A 14279-nucleotide genomic window follows, 5' to 3' on the forward strand; every position below is an offset into this window, starting at 1 on the left:
GGCAGAGTTTGCCAAATCAAATATGTTAAGATGGTCTGGTAAATTATCATCCAACTAGAATGATCTCTGCACTACAGAGGATGTGGTGATTCATATATCCTTTTTGTGTCCCCTATAGTTCCTTTTATTTTTTTGAATGTGGTAATTTTTTGATGAGAATTAGATAACATATATTCTATAAAGAAAGTCATTGTGGGCTGGGAGTGAATCAGCTGAGATCTGTTGTCAGTAGCTGACATAAATAAGCATTTGGAATTTCCTTTCTTTTTCTGTAATGATTTGTGGTGTTATTTTTGTTCATATCTGAAATTGAAAGAGAATTTCTGGAAAGGTGGAAGTTGGTAATAAGATATACAAGCGATTAAGCAATTTTGGTTTAATTTGCCTGCCTCTTCATTCAAGCACATTTCTTTCTGGTTTCCTTTTTGGAAGCCTCTCGCTATATAGTTGCAGTGTCAGGCGTGTCAGGGATTTTAGGAGATGATATAATATCCAGACTTGCAGTTTCTCAGTCATAGGATGTATCATTAAGCATGAAAGCTTAGACTGCTCCCATGTTTCCTCAGTGTCTAAAGACCAAAGGAAACAGGTACTGTAACTTTCAGCTTGCAGATTCCTTACCTTCAGGGTTTGATGTTAATGAGAAGTAAATTCTGCTACAAAAAAAAAAAAAGTAGCTTTAATTTGTGGCCAGTGTAACAGTGTTGGAACTGTCCCACTTCTGTGCTGTTGGAGGGAGAGCTGGGAAAGCAGCGCTGACAAAAACAGCTCTCTGCTTCTGAGCAAAATAATTATCAATGTATGTTTACAAACCACTGTAAACAAACTCTGGTGCCCTTTTGGTAAATATCCAAACACTGTCTTCTCTGCTTTTCATGAATAATTACTTTAATAAGATGCTGTATAAGAGATGAGATGGATAAAGAGCAAGCTGGCGTTTTGGTAGTGGAGTTCCCAGTTCAGTCTGACTGTACAGGGAATTGTTGAGATCTCATACTGTAGTACTTTGGAGAAGAATCTTGTTTATGAGTCTACTGCAATATGTACTTTCTAGAAAAAAAAATTATAATATTTTTGGACAATTCTTCTGTTGGAATTCTTCCTGAAACTCTTCTGAGGTTGGCAACAGTGCCTTGTTCGTGGGGCTTAACGGGAACTTCAGTTTATTTGAATCTTATACTAAGTGATTTATATAAAAATCCATAGCTGTAAGTTTTATATCTGCATCTGAGGTTTTGAAGAGTATATTTGATAGTAAAACAGGAAATAGTGTATATTTTTACAGTAGATTAACATTTTTAAGGCTAAAGATTAATAGATATTAAATATCAAAGTTATCAAACCGATGTGTGTCTTCAAGTGAAAGCAGTTGCATGCTGCATATAAATGGGATACTATTTAGTAGTCTACATATAAGCTGTGAGTAGCTATTCTTTTTTATACTTGGAAAACGTATTTGTACAGTTTCAGTTTCTCAGAAAACATCATTTGTGAATTTCTTTTTGTTTTGGTAGGTATTGTAATCGGTAATAATGGCAGCCTTTAGCCCAGGTCCCCGGTTGGGAATAACAGGCAAGAAACCAAGCTCTCAGAAATACTCAGTATTGGCCCTGAGAGTCTGCAAGAAGATATTGGATTTTGGGGGTTGACCCTGAAGGTCTGATATTCTTCCTGGTTACAGGTAGAGATTCCTTTGCTCCTAGAATAATTCCAAGAGGAAGTTATTCTATAGTTGTGTTTCAGTATTTAAGCACAAAGCTGGAAGTTAGGAACAACAGAGTTTTTGACCATGAGTCTGCTGTTGACTTGGTGTTCAGACTTGTGTGTTTTTCTTTTTCCCCTCCCTGTTTTTTACAATACAAAAATAAGCAAAGTCTCCCTGGGAAAAAAAAAAATATATTGAAGATGAAAACTGCTCAATGATTTTATTAATCACCTTCCTTCTCCTTATCTGCATTATGCTTTCCTGTTTCAAAAAACATTTACTGGCAGCCACCATAGTACCTAAGAGAATGTGATAAAGAGTTATTTGGAGCAGTGTAAATGTTTCCATTTTCACCTGAACCTGCCTCTTCAGGAGTGTTAATGTATTAAGCTTGGAATGCACTAATGCAAATTAAAGTAGAGAAGCACGTATATGACATATATGAAAGATAGAGGTACATAGAAACTATTTTTGGTAGTGTATACATTTATAAAATTAGTGTGCAATCACAGCCGTGGATGAAATTATTTATTTTGAAGTTGAATAGGATTTGAGACTATTAAAACTTATAAAACTAATGTGGGAGGTAGAAGAAATGCAAGCATTAGAAAAATATGTAAGGGCTTAAACAAACTTCAAGATACTAGAAATTTCAATTAGGATCTTTAATGAAGGGAATTTTACAAAAGCCTGGAAACTTCCCCCTCCCCATAGCCCTCCTTTAATTGAATTTGTGTTCAGCTCAGGAGCAGGAGAGGCTGTGAGGAGCTGCTGGTCTGTGTCGAGGCAGAGCTCAGGAAATGATCTGGCCAGAGCTGTGTGATGTGGCTGGTGTGGAAACAGGTACCAAAGAACTCAGTCAGTTCTGGAACAACATCTAAAGGTCACCCAGTGAATTTAACTACAAATGTTTCAGCTGCATTCCTTTTCTAATTTTTCAAAGGGCAGATCTTTGGCTTTGACTAGAGAGTGTAGTTTTGTGTTTAAATTTATATAGCACTGTAAATATACAGAATAACTGAGACAGAGTTCTGTTAAGGAAATCCTTAATCCTATACATCCTTTGTCTCTATCCCTTGGCTAAATCAAGATAACTTTTCACTAGAATTTTATTTTTTTAGATGGAAGAAGATTTTTTTTAAGTTTCTCTCTGCATAGTTTTAACTTTTATAAATACAGAAGTGTCATAGTGAATTAAGTAGATTTCTAGATATTTTATTTCATGGATAATTGCAAAGGAAATGGTATTTTCATGTTTGTAATAACATAGCAGATCTTTACTGGAATCTCAGGCTTTACTTGTTTCCTTGTGTGTTGCTGGAAGTGTTGCAGTGATGATCGAGGTCTGCTTTGTCATCCAGTTTCACAGGGAACTGGGATAAGGGGATTATTTTATAATTTTCTACTCTACAGTTGACTATATTAAGTAGTTGAATCATATTGTGTAGGCATAGAAGTTATTTACTTTGAAGGAATTTTTTAAGAGGCTTTCGTAAAAAAAAAAAAGAAATACTATTTTTATATGTGGCACTTAAGGTACAGCCATGCTCTACTCCCATTTGTACACCTATGCTCTACTCTGCAAAAATCATTTTAAAATAGCATAACAATGCATCTTAAGCCTGTCTTGATGTTCAGAGCACTTTACTTACTGCCTCCTAAAAATAGGTAAACATTATGGTGTTGGAATTCTTAGCTGCATTTCCATAGCAATTTCAGTGAGACTGAATTTACAGAGATGTCAAAATTTTTTTTTAAAAATACCTTTGCAAGTATATTCAAATCTTAACAGGTGTATTTGGCAATGAAATGAAGTATAGCACTGAGCCTTACTGACATTCTGCTTTTTCATATAGGAATTTTCAGTCCAAAATAGTACATAATTTCTGTGCCAGATAGACTGAAATTTAATAGACATCTAAAACTCATTGGGGGGAATTATTTTTCAGAGACCAATGAAAACACGTGTCAGGCTCAGACATTCTAGCACAGGCATACTGAACACAAAATTCAGTTAGAACTTTAAAATAGCTTGTATGATATCCAGTTAAAAACAGGACTCTCCATGTCCTGTCGAGCTGCAGGAATTTGTTCACGCACTCTGTAATTCTACACTCATCCCTGCCTGTCTGATATGAATATTTTAGACCTATAGATTTTTGATATTAGCTTTTTCTGATGTTTTGAATGCTGGAAATTATTCCAATAATCTCCAATTCTTCTGCTGCTGTTTTTTACAGAGTACAAGCAGTGCATTTCGTAAACTTTAGACCTGAGCAGCCGAGTTCCCCTTCGGCTCAGCCTCTGTCACTCCCTAGGTGATCCCAGCCTTTCCCTGTGATCCCATTTTTGTACATCCTCCCCAGTGTGTTTTGTGGCTGCTGGGTGTGAGTTTCCAGTTGATAACTTCAATTATCTTTTTCATTTTCCCCCCTCAAATAAGCCAACAAAATCAGAACTCAGTTTAATTGCTGGCAGTAGCTGCATTCCCTCACCGCTGTGAAATAAGGGATGGCTTTAAGGGCTTGCTGCAGAAATAAATACTTTTCCTGATATTCTAGAGGAGCTGAGCTGTTGCCAGCATACATCAGCCCGGTTTCAACATATTTTGTAAAATGTTTCAGAAGATTTTTATTTTTAAATTCCCTTTGTAGCTAAAAAGAAATTACCAAATGGTTTCTCGCTACTGTTTTCAGCCTTTCAGTATTCCCAGGAGGGGCAGAGGCTCAGTTTGAGAAATACCACTCTAAGGTTTTTTAGAGAGATGCATTAATGTTGTAGAGAAAACTGTGGGCGGCTTCTGAAATATGTCACTGATGTTATTTTTCATTTTTTAATTTCTTTAGAATCAGCCTATCCACTTGAAACCAATGGCACTGATTGTTTGCTTTAAAAGTACTTTTCTTTTAGTAGTTAGAACAATACATCAGAGGGGATCTTCTTGCAGCGTACAATGTATTAATTTCACTTATTCCCAAGTTTTCTCTTGGGTAACAGAAAGGTCAATTCATGATTGTTGCATTGTATTTTTACATGGATTTTTTTGCTCTCTCTCTGCAGTGGAGGAAATGGGTAGGGATTTCTCTTTTCTAGCTTTACAGTACTGGATGAAAATCCCCAAAAAAGTGTTGTCAGAGGCATCACAAATATGCCTTAATGGTCCTTAAATATAGACTTATTGGGTGAGTTAGTGTTTTATTTCTTGGGAAGCATTGTCCGCAGAAGGAAGGCACATGTATAATTGCCGAGCAGTTTTTACAGTGACACAGTTTTTTGCTAGGTAGCAAATCCTAAATGAAAGTTTTGTCTGCCTTTGGGATACAACAGCAAACTCTCAGATATCGTACCAGAAAAATCTTGAAACTGCAGAAAGAAAAGGAATGGAGTTTTGAGTGGAAATTTAGATTAATTGTAATAATTTATGTTTCTTGCTGTTAAAACATGGGTTTTTTTCCCTTTACCAGCAAAGGCTGATCTTTTAATATAAAAGGCTCATTTCATTATTCAAGCAAAATAATAATTTAAGTGGGGAAAAGCTCAGAAACTTTGTTAGCAGCTGAAGAACTGCTTACATTTTATACATACTGAAGTCTGCTGCATCTAGATTAGAAAAAATCAAAAAAGCAATGCCTCTTGATTCTTTAAAGTCATTTCTTCTGTTTGGAAGAAGCTTTGATGTCAGGTTTGGGGCACTGTACACAAGAATTGCATTGGAGGGGATTTCTGCTTTCCCTTCCAGCACGGAGCACAAGCTCTGGAAGGCAAAAGATGAACTGTACTACTTTTTCCTGTAATTAATACTTCTACTTTATTTGATTCCTGCTTTAAAGCTTGCAAAATAAATTGACTGCAGCATGTAATGATTTGGTGAACACATGAGCAAATCCAGAATAACAGCAGCAAGGTGGCCCTTCAGGGATGTGCTGGATGTTTTTAAGGTGATCAGTAGTTTTATGGGGCTGTTTTGCATGATAGTGGTAATTAGGGCAATCGTACCTTTCATGTTTGTGGGGTTTTTTGTTTCTTTCTCTTTTAATTCTCTTCCTTTCCAGCTTATTTGCCTGAACAACTTCCCAAACTTGTGATGCAGGATATAACCAAAGTTGCAACTTCCTAATCGTTTTTAAAGAGGACTTTATTCATCATTTAACTTGTCTTACTTTGCCAAGTTACTAATAACATTTTTCATTTGCCAAACTAAGGTTCACTGACATCGGCCCGTAATCCTTTATTTTTTTTTCTTTTTCATTCAGATGCAACCAAGAATGAGTAAGTGTTCCAGACACCGTTTCTAATAAATCACAAATGCATTAATAACCCTGGAATTTGCAAGGCGTGACCTAAGACACCAGCAGCCACTAGATGTAGCAACTGGTGCTTAACACTGGAAATGTCCATTGTTAACACATTCCCAGGAAATATTTTTTAGGCTTATCAGGGGAAAATGTCATACATTTGATAATCAGGTCTTTTTGAATGAACTGATGACCAATTTCTTCTGGGTATTTTAAGTTGTCTGTTCTTTTATGTTCTCAAAAACCACGTAGGATGTTAATTAAAAGGCATTTATTTCTGAAACCAGAAATCAGTGTCTCATAGCTGATTTATTGTGTACTCTACTACAGAAAATACACAAAGTCCTCTAGTCCTTTATAATTTCTAATGCTGCTGTTTGCAGTGAACGTTTGCTTTCTGAACCCTGTTTTAAAGCATCAGAACTGTTTCTTTATCATCATTAAGATTGTTTGGTTTCTTACCAAAATAACTTTCCTTTCCCTGAAGTTTGAGCATTCTGCTGTTGTCTGAGTTGCCTAAATTCTTTCCTTCAGGTGGAAAAAAATTTGCCAAGAAGAAACCACTGGTGGATAAAGTAACCATTGGTCTGTGTTCTAAGTAATGGATGAAGGATTTAGCTAAAAATAAATTGACATTTAGGTGATGATAAGTATAATAAAAGTATTTTCAACTTACGTAAAGCAAACTCAAATTTTCATGTTTTTTTAATTTGAAACCTAATTTCTTTAAAAGCAGACTGAGACTATTTTCATGCATTACTTCTGCTGGCTTGCCCTGGATAATTTTAGTGCTTAAGATAAATCCCAGTGTCTAAAAATCCCCACCTGTCTGTCAGCCCATTTCTATAGATACCAACAGAAGCACCTACATTGTTCAGGGTGCTGAGTATTTTGAATTTGACAGTCATCAGGTCCCATAACCAAGTCTTGGCTTGGAGAAAGAAAAAAATTAAGAAAAAGAGGCTTACACAGTTAAGTTGATGATCAAAATATTGATTAGCACAGCTTTGATGTGTTACTGGAATAACTCCAAAAAAGCTGTAGCAGAATGAGGAAAAAGCACAAAGGCAGGCAGTTTGTTCAGAGGTTTGGAGTGCTTCCCATGGTGGGGGTTGTTAGCTGGAATTTTTAGCTTTGGGAAGAGGTACCAAGCATGAGTGGAGGATGGAGGTTTATATAAAGGTATGTAAAACCATGACTGGCGTGGGAACAATTATTCATTATTTTCCTTGTAACTCAAAGAATGGCAGGCATGCAACAAAGCCATCAGGAAGCAGATCTAAAATAAATAAAATTACTTTGCAGTTTTCCAGCCAACGCCTAATTATATTGTGAAATTTGTTGCCACAGGATGTTTTGGATACTGAAAGTATGAATGGGTTCAAAAAACACTAGACAGATTTACAAAGGGCAAGCTATTCACAGCTATTAAAGACATAGATCTGTGTGCAATCTCTGGGCTAGGAAGGCCCAAAGGCACCAGTGCTGAAAGCTAGAAGGGTTTATTGGGGCAGGATTTCTCAATGTCTCTTGTTCTGCTCTTTTTCTCTTTCTTTCTTCCTTGGGATCCATTGCTGGGTGCATTCAGATACAAGACTTGATTAAATTTTCTGAGATTATTTTGGGTGGAGGGACCAGACCTCAACTGTTTCTCAAGGTGTTTGATTTTGAGTAGTTTCCTGGTAAGAATGAGCTCGAAAGAGAATTGATTATTTTGGAAAATCTCAGACAGAGATGCTGAAGTTTGTATTTGTCCTGGCTTAGGGCAAATTTGGGAGAAAGAACAGTCTAGGACAATGTGATATCAGTAAAGCTTTTCTTCTGTGCACAGTGGTTAATTCACATTTTCATCCTTTTCTGTTGGATGAGGGTTTGGCTGCCTCCAAAGCCTGAAGGCTTTATCTTTTCATTAGAAGGGAAGGAAAACCCCAATCTTTAACTCTGCCACAGCTATCCTGGAATAACTTCTATAAATGCTCACTCTCTAAGGAAACTTCCTAGTCCTGTTACAGCTGAACTTAGAAGTTTCTGTCTCATTGTTTAAAAGAAAAGCAAGACTGAGGGGTTTTCCCCCCAAGGATAGAAAAAAATCCACAAAAAGTTAAATGGAGGAGTTCTGCTGTTCTGTAATGCATAAGCATATGTTGCCACCTGGTGGGAATCCTCACATGAGTGAAATCACTTTTTACACTGGCATCGGTAAAAATTATGTGCATATAAAAATGTTTTTAGGATTCATCCCTTGATTTCATTGAGTTCATTAAAAAGGTATTAACTTGTAATTTTCCCCTTCCCTCTCCCTCTTAGGAAACAGCAAACCCCTGTCATTTTGCAGAGTAAATGATGTCTTAAAATACCTTTAAAGTGTGATCATTTTATTTTTATGTGTTCCTTTTGTCTTTTCAGGGCAGCCCAGAAACTTGCAAGATCTATGCCGAATTAAAATCCGTCAGTGTATAGGCCTTCAAAACCTCAAACTGCTTGATGAACTACCCATTGCCAAGGTCATGAAAGACTACTTAAAACACAAATTTGATGATATCTGATATCCATGAAGAGAGGAACTGTGAGCAAGTTTAGTTCTATTCCAGATACTGAAGAGGCTTGTTGCCTTGCACAAAGTATATCCTATGCAAATTCTGATTTTTCTGTGAAGTCAGAAGGCAGGTATACACTTCCTTGGGTTTTTTATACCACACGCTAGAAGGTCTTAATTTTTGGTTTCTTGGTCCAAGTTTACAAGGTCCAAGCTTTCTATACAATATTGCATTTTAAAAATTGCTGTTGGTTTTCTGTTTGTTTTCACATTATGTGTGCAGACTTGCCGTGGAGATGGAAGGCAGCCCCTCGAGGGAAGTGCTTGGTTTGAGTTGGCATGCTGAGCAATGATGCAAGAACACAAAAGTCTGGAAATCAAGGCACCAGTCCTGCAAAAGGATGCAGATAGACCTCCAGAGCCCTGTTTGTTAGGACCTCTGTCTCTGCCAGGTGTTTGTTCTTGCAGGGCAGAGGGAAGAGGGGATAATCGACATGTCCTTGGGTACTGTATGAATATAATTGGAAATTGAGGAAAAAACTGCAGTTACCCTGTTCAATTTGAGGGTCTATACATTGGCTTTTTTTTTTTTCTGGTTTTTGGCATTTTTCTTTTCCTAATTATTGTAGTTGGGATGCCCAAAAAATTCAGGCCCTCTTTCCCAAGATTCCCTGTTGAACGGGCTGTTTGTAAGTCTGTTTTTACCAGTGACAGTACACTACAGAGAGGCATAGCCTCTGTATTTTTTACTTTAACTTAAGAGGAATCAAATTTGGATTTTTTTGAAGCTGATGTATTCTGTTGCTCATGCAGTGCCTCCTGTGCAATAATCTCTCTGATGTATTTTCCCTTGATGTGTGATTCCCCCACTCTTCCTCATTTAGGCTCAGTGCATTATTTGTGAGAGCAGGAGCTGCTGCCCCACTGTAGTGTTGATGTGACATTACAGAATGATGCAGCAGTTGCTGTTCATTATTACTCCCTGAATTTCATGAATGTATAACCTGCTTTATTTCACTTTCAGTTGAGATTTTATCTACGGGTTCTCAGCCAAATTGTGTCAAAAAAAAAAAAAAGGTAAATTGGCCAAACCCTTTGGTTTTAAAAGCAGTGTGGGGGGTGGGGGTTGTTTTGACCGCTCTGAAATTCAGTTTGTTTCAGGTTAGAGAGCGGGAAGTGCACATAAGTTATTAACTGAGAAGACAAGCCCCACTGACATTGAGAGTTCAAATTTTGCAATTAATCTGAAAGCAGAAACTGAGAGGAGTGCTGAAATCTGGCTACTGAATGTGTCTTTCAAACCAGGTATTAAAAGATCTGTTGCAGAGTTTTGTTTCTGATCGTAGGAAAAAATTAATTTATTGATCAAAAGATTGGGCCAAAATGTGCAGTTGTTTCCCTCTTTATTTTCAAGGCATTACAGACTCAGCATAAGGTTCTTGCCAGTGTTCTCTAGTTTTATTTTGGCATCTGCCTGGCTCCAGAAGAGCCCCTGTGATAGTAGGAGTGCTTTTGTAGCAATTGCACCAACCGAAGTGGGAGATGAAAGGAATGATGATGGCTTTTAAGTTTCACACTGTCACTTTCAAAATACTTAGTGTTAAAAATAGGAAAAGCAAGGTAAGGCAGGTAAACTCACATTATTTAACTCTGCTAGTTCCTTTTAATATTTGATAACCCTGGACTGCAGCTCCCTGAGAGTGAACCTTATCACTGCTGATGGATGCACCGGAACCATGGCAAGCAAGGAGGATTAGCTGTCCCCATTGTGCCTGGCATTGCATCAGGTTTGCAGACAATGAGGGATTTTGGAGATTCATGGCTCACAGCGTTGGCAATGGGCTGTTGAGCCTTTTTATCTCCAGCTTGTACCGGTTCAAGTCCAGCTGCTGGAGCAGTGACCAGTTCACATCTCAGCAGTGGGAGTGAGCAAGTCCAGCCCCACACCCTGCACTGGGTTATAGAGCTTGTAGTGCTTCCTCCTGGTTGTATCTGTGGAGTAGGGACAAGCTGTGGGCTGTGAGCTTGAGTGCCTGGCTCAAATCTCTTGGCCCCTGTGGAGGGAAGATCAGCCATTCCAATCTTTGAGCTCTCCAGTGCTGAGACAGGGCAGACTGGCAGGTTTTAACACAAATCTTCCATTTTCTGACATGAAATCAGGAGCTTAAAACTGTTTTCTTTAAAAAAACCAACAAACAGAACAGACTTAGTATTGTTCACTACACTTGTAAGTTGGTCTGAACCAATATCCTTCCCCACTGAATTTTTACAGTAATATTTTCTAAGGTAATCTAGAGTATATTTTAGTTGCAATCTATATTAAGGCAAATTATTTGTTCTGTCTGTTGCTGTGACTGAAGAAAATTATGAAAGACTTTGTTGGTAACAAGAATGCTATTTAATGAAGAAATGTGTAATTCCATTATTTATTGTTTGAGGTTTGTTTTTTGGTTATTTCTTTTAAGTAACTGACATCTAAAAGGGAACACACATATGTTTTAGGCCAGTAAAAAGCCTTTCTTTTAAATGAATTTTCATCCTCTCCTCTCCCCAGGGTGGAGGGAAGCCCTCACCCTTTTTTTTGCAATGCTAAGCCATCTCTTGTAGCTGGTTTCTCACCTTAATTCTTGCAAAGCACCACAGCACACGTGGATCTGAACCTACTGATAGTCCTGTGCACTATCTCTGGTTATCCGTGTGCTCAAGTGCAGATAAAGTGGGATTATTCATTGATAATCCTACCCAAATTTCAACAAGGAGGAATTCGGTCTTTTTTAGTATTATTATTATTATTATTTACAATATTGTGCACAAATACTTTGAAGAACAAACTGACCTTTGTTTTTCATTTGGACTAGAATGTGGAAGGAGAAGTGCATAATAGAGACTTGTGATGTAGCCTCGTTCCGTTACCTTAAAATTCACGGTTGAACACTTTTAATAAACCTTAAAAAATTGGCAAACACACCAAAGAATCAATATGAGTAAAAGACTCTGATCATTAACAAACTGCAAACCTCATCCTTTAAAACAAAGCAGAAAGTTTTTGTAAATATTTATGTTTATAAATGTACAGCAGAGTAAGAGTGTTTTTTAGATTATTTAATTACCATATTTCTAAACTATTTACATTATAGACAATACTTGTTAGTTTGAAAAGCTCGAGTGGGTTTGTTTTGTTTTGGGTTTGTTTTCTTTCTTCTTTTTTTTTTTTTTTAAATTCACTATCACTCATGCTTGGAATAACTCTGGCTTCCTTGGGATAGCGTGGAAAATTCGGTTTTCTGGCTCTGGTTGGCAATCATAGGAGAACACATCTGGACAAACTCTTCAGATAAATACCCAGAGGCAAAAGAAAAGATGTGGCATCTTTACCAGGATGGGCTGGTTTGGAGGAAAAAACCTGCCCACAAGTGCAGCTTCCATGCAATGCTGTGTTACCAGTACCATCATGTATTTTGTTCTTCCTTTGCAATGTAAGTTTTTGCTTTGGGTCAATTTGAATTTAAAAAAAAAAAAGAAAAAAGAAAAAAAAAGAAAAAGAAAAAAGTTAAACCTGGTTAAAACCTATTTTTGGTTTATGTTCTGTTTATTTCTAATGTAATGTTTTAATAACATAATACCACTTTACACATTTTCTCTCCATGTTTGTCTGTCTCTTCTACTCCTGTTCCCTTCTCTGGGGTACATGATTCTGTAATGCATTTGGGACCCAAAATGTCCCCACAAATGGGAGTTCAGATGTCTCACGAGTTGTAATGTGATTTTTTTTTACCAGTAAATATGGACAAAGCCCTCATTGAATAGTTTGGGGTGGAAGGGACCTTAAAGCTCGTCCAGTCCCACACCTTCCACCATCCCAGGGTGATCCAAGCCCTGTCCAGCCTGGCCTTGGACACTTCCAGGGATCCAGGGGCAGCCACAGCTGCTCTGGGCACCCTGTGCCAGGGCCTGCCCACCCTCCCAGTAAAACAAAACTCACTATAGAGCTGGGCTTTGGAAGGGGGAACAAACTGGTCCTAAACTGTGAGTGGTTGGGTTTTCCCTGCTCACATTCCAGCACTGCCACCTCAGGGTTTTCTGACAGGTTCACCTTTCCTCCTCAAGCCATGCACTGACCAAAATACAAAAATGAACCAGAGGCTGCATTTTAGGCTTTATTTACTGCTAATAAAAAAGGGGGGTGCATATGAATATTCCTGACACACAAATAGAAACTGGAACATTTGGGTTCAGTCATGAGAAAAATGTACAACCAAAAGTTGCAGTAAGGTTTTGGACTCTGAAAATTTGGAGAGGAAGGAGACTAGATTTCAAGACATTACTGCTGAAGGGTAGTAGGGGGAAAAAATGCTGTTTCCATTGCTCAGTAGCAAACTTCACAAACATCATTGGGAGAACATTCACTGTTCAACCAGCAGTTGTGTTTAGAGCTGCTGCTGATGGTTTCTAACAGACTGGCCAGGCTTTGGCTGGGCTGTACTGAGTGCTGTGCTAAAGACTTTGTTCCTGTTTATGTATCATATTTCCTGTTTGAATGTTCACTTGTGAAGTTTAAAACAATTAATGGCTAATGTTACTACTTGGAAAAACCTGATTTACAGGCTGTTGACAAATGATGTGTTTAGAATATACAATCTTTATATATATTGTTAGAAGTGGGTGATAGAGAAGTGTACTTATTTTATATGGCAAAACATGGGGGTTTTTTACCATAGTGAATAACAAAAAATTAGAACCTTTGAAAGAAAAATTAACAGAGCACAGAACAGGCTCTGCTGTGTCCTTTCCCAGACAGACTGGAGTGAAGCATTTAAATTCTCTTTGCTCAAGTCTTTCCCCTCTGCTTTGGTTGGGGCTACTACTACCTCAAAGATTTTATCCTGATCTGGAAATTGGAATATACTAAAGTTTGCTTTTTCCTTTATCACTGGCACACTGAGTCTCTGCTGTGGGATTCTACTTCTTGACTTGTTAGCCAAAGTAAAGCTCAGCATGTGATTTAATCCCAGGGCAATAAGAAACAAAGCAGGTATATGCACTGCTTTATGAAACCATGCTACCAGGAGTTCTTCAGCCAGAGCATTCCCCAGGGAACCACAACGTGCAGCTGGAACAGCAAAAAACTGGGCTCGAAAGCTGTGCTGACTTTTATTGGGATGTCTCCAGCTGTCTAGTGAAGAAGTCAGAGCTCCAGCTGTTTCCTCCACATCTGGGCTCTCTAGTGCTGCTAGCTGCTGTTTGTGAGGTCCCAGGTAAGTTCTGAGTGTTGTCATGTTTGCAAGAAGGATGTTTGACCATCTCCAGAGGTGCTTGTAAAGGGTCTGGAAGCATTTCTGAGCCTTCTTCAGACTTGCAGGTTTCTCATGTGGTAGAGTTGGTGTACACTTAAAACAAGTGGGTTTGAGACTGATGGGTGCTGCAGGGTCAATGTTTCCCTCACTTTTGACTTTATCTGCTGCAATGTTTTTAGACCTCTCAGCATCCATTAAATAGTCCTAAAAGGAGTGAGAAAAATGAATTAAAATAAACTTATAGGCAGTAGGTTATGCAAGAGTAAATATTTTTATGAGAAAATGTAAGTTTGTAAGCAACTGATCTACAGCAAAATCATCTATTTCTTAAAGACCACAACATTTGCCATAACTCTTCTATTCTGACTTGCAAAAATAGAGTTTATTTGCAGTCTTAATAGACTCCAAATAGATCATCTCCTGTTCTGCCACAAGTAACTGGAAGTTAA

At 37.8% G+C, this 14279-nt stretch overlaps 1 protein-coding gene across 5 annotated transcripts in view; it reads left to right on the forward strand.

The window, feature by feature from the left end:
* ASB7 (ankyrin repeat and SOCS box containing 7) overlaps nt 1–12106 on the forward strand; it is a 29546-nt gene extending 17440 nt beyond the window's left edge. For 2 of the 5 annotated variants that reach the window (XM_039723329.1, XM_039723328.1), the window contains exon 5: nt 8407–12106. In XM_039723329.1, the coding sequence (XP_039579263.1) occupies nt 8407–8460 (54 nt within the window). In that variant the 3' untranslated portion in view covers nt 8461–12106. The remainder of the gene's footprint in view (nt 1–8406) is intronic. The other 3 variants (XR_005629152.1, XR_005629151.1, XR_005629150.1) reach the window with 3 other exon arrangements.
* Nucleotides 12107–14279: the final 2173 nt, after the last annotated feature.

Source organism: Passer montanus, unplaced genomic scaffold, assembly GCF_014805655.1.
Source record: "Passer montanus isolate IOZ18808 unplaced genomic scaffold, ASM1480565v1 scaffold5, whole genome shotgun sequence".
Lineage (NCBI taxonomy): Eukaryota > Metazoa > Chordata > Aves > Passeriformes > Passeridae > Passer > Passer montanus.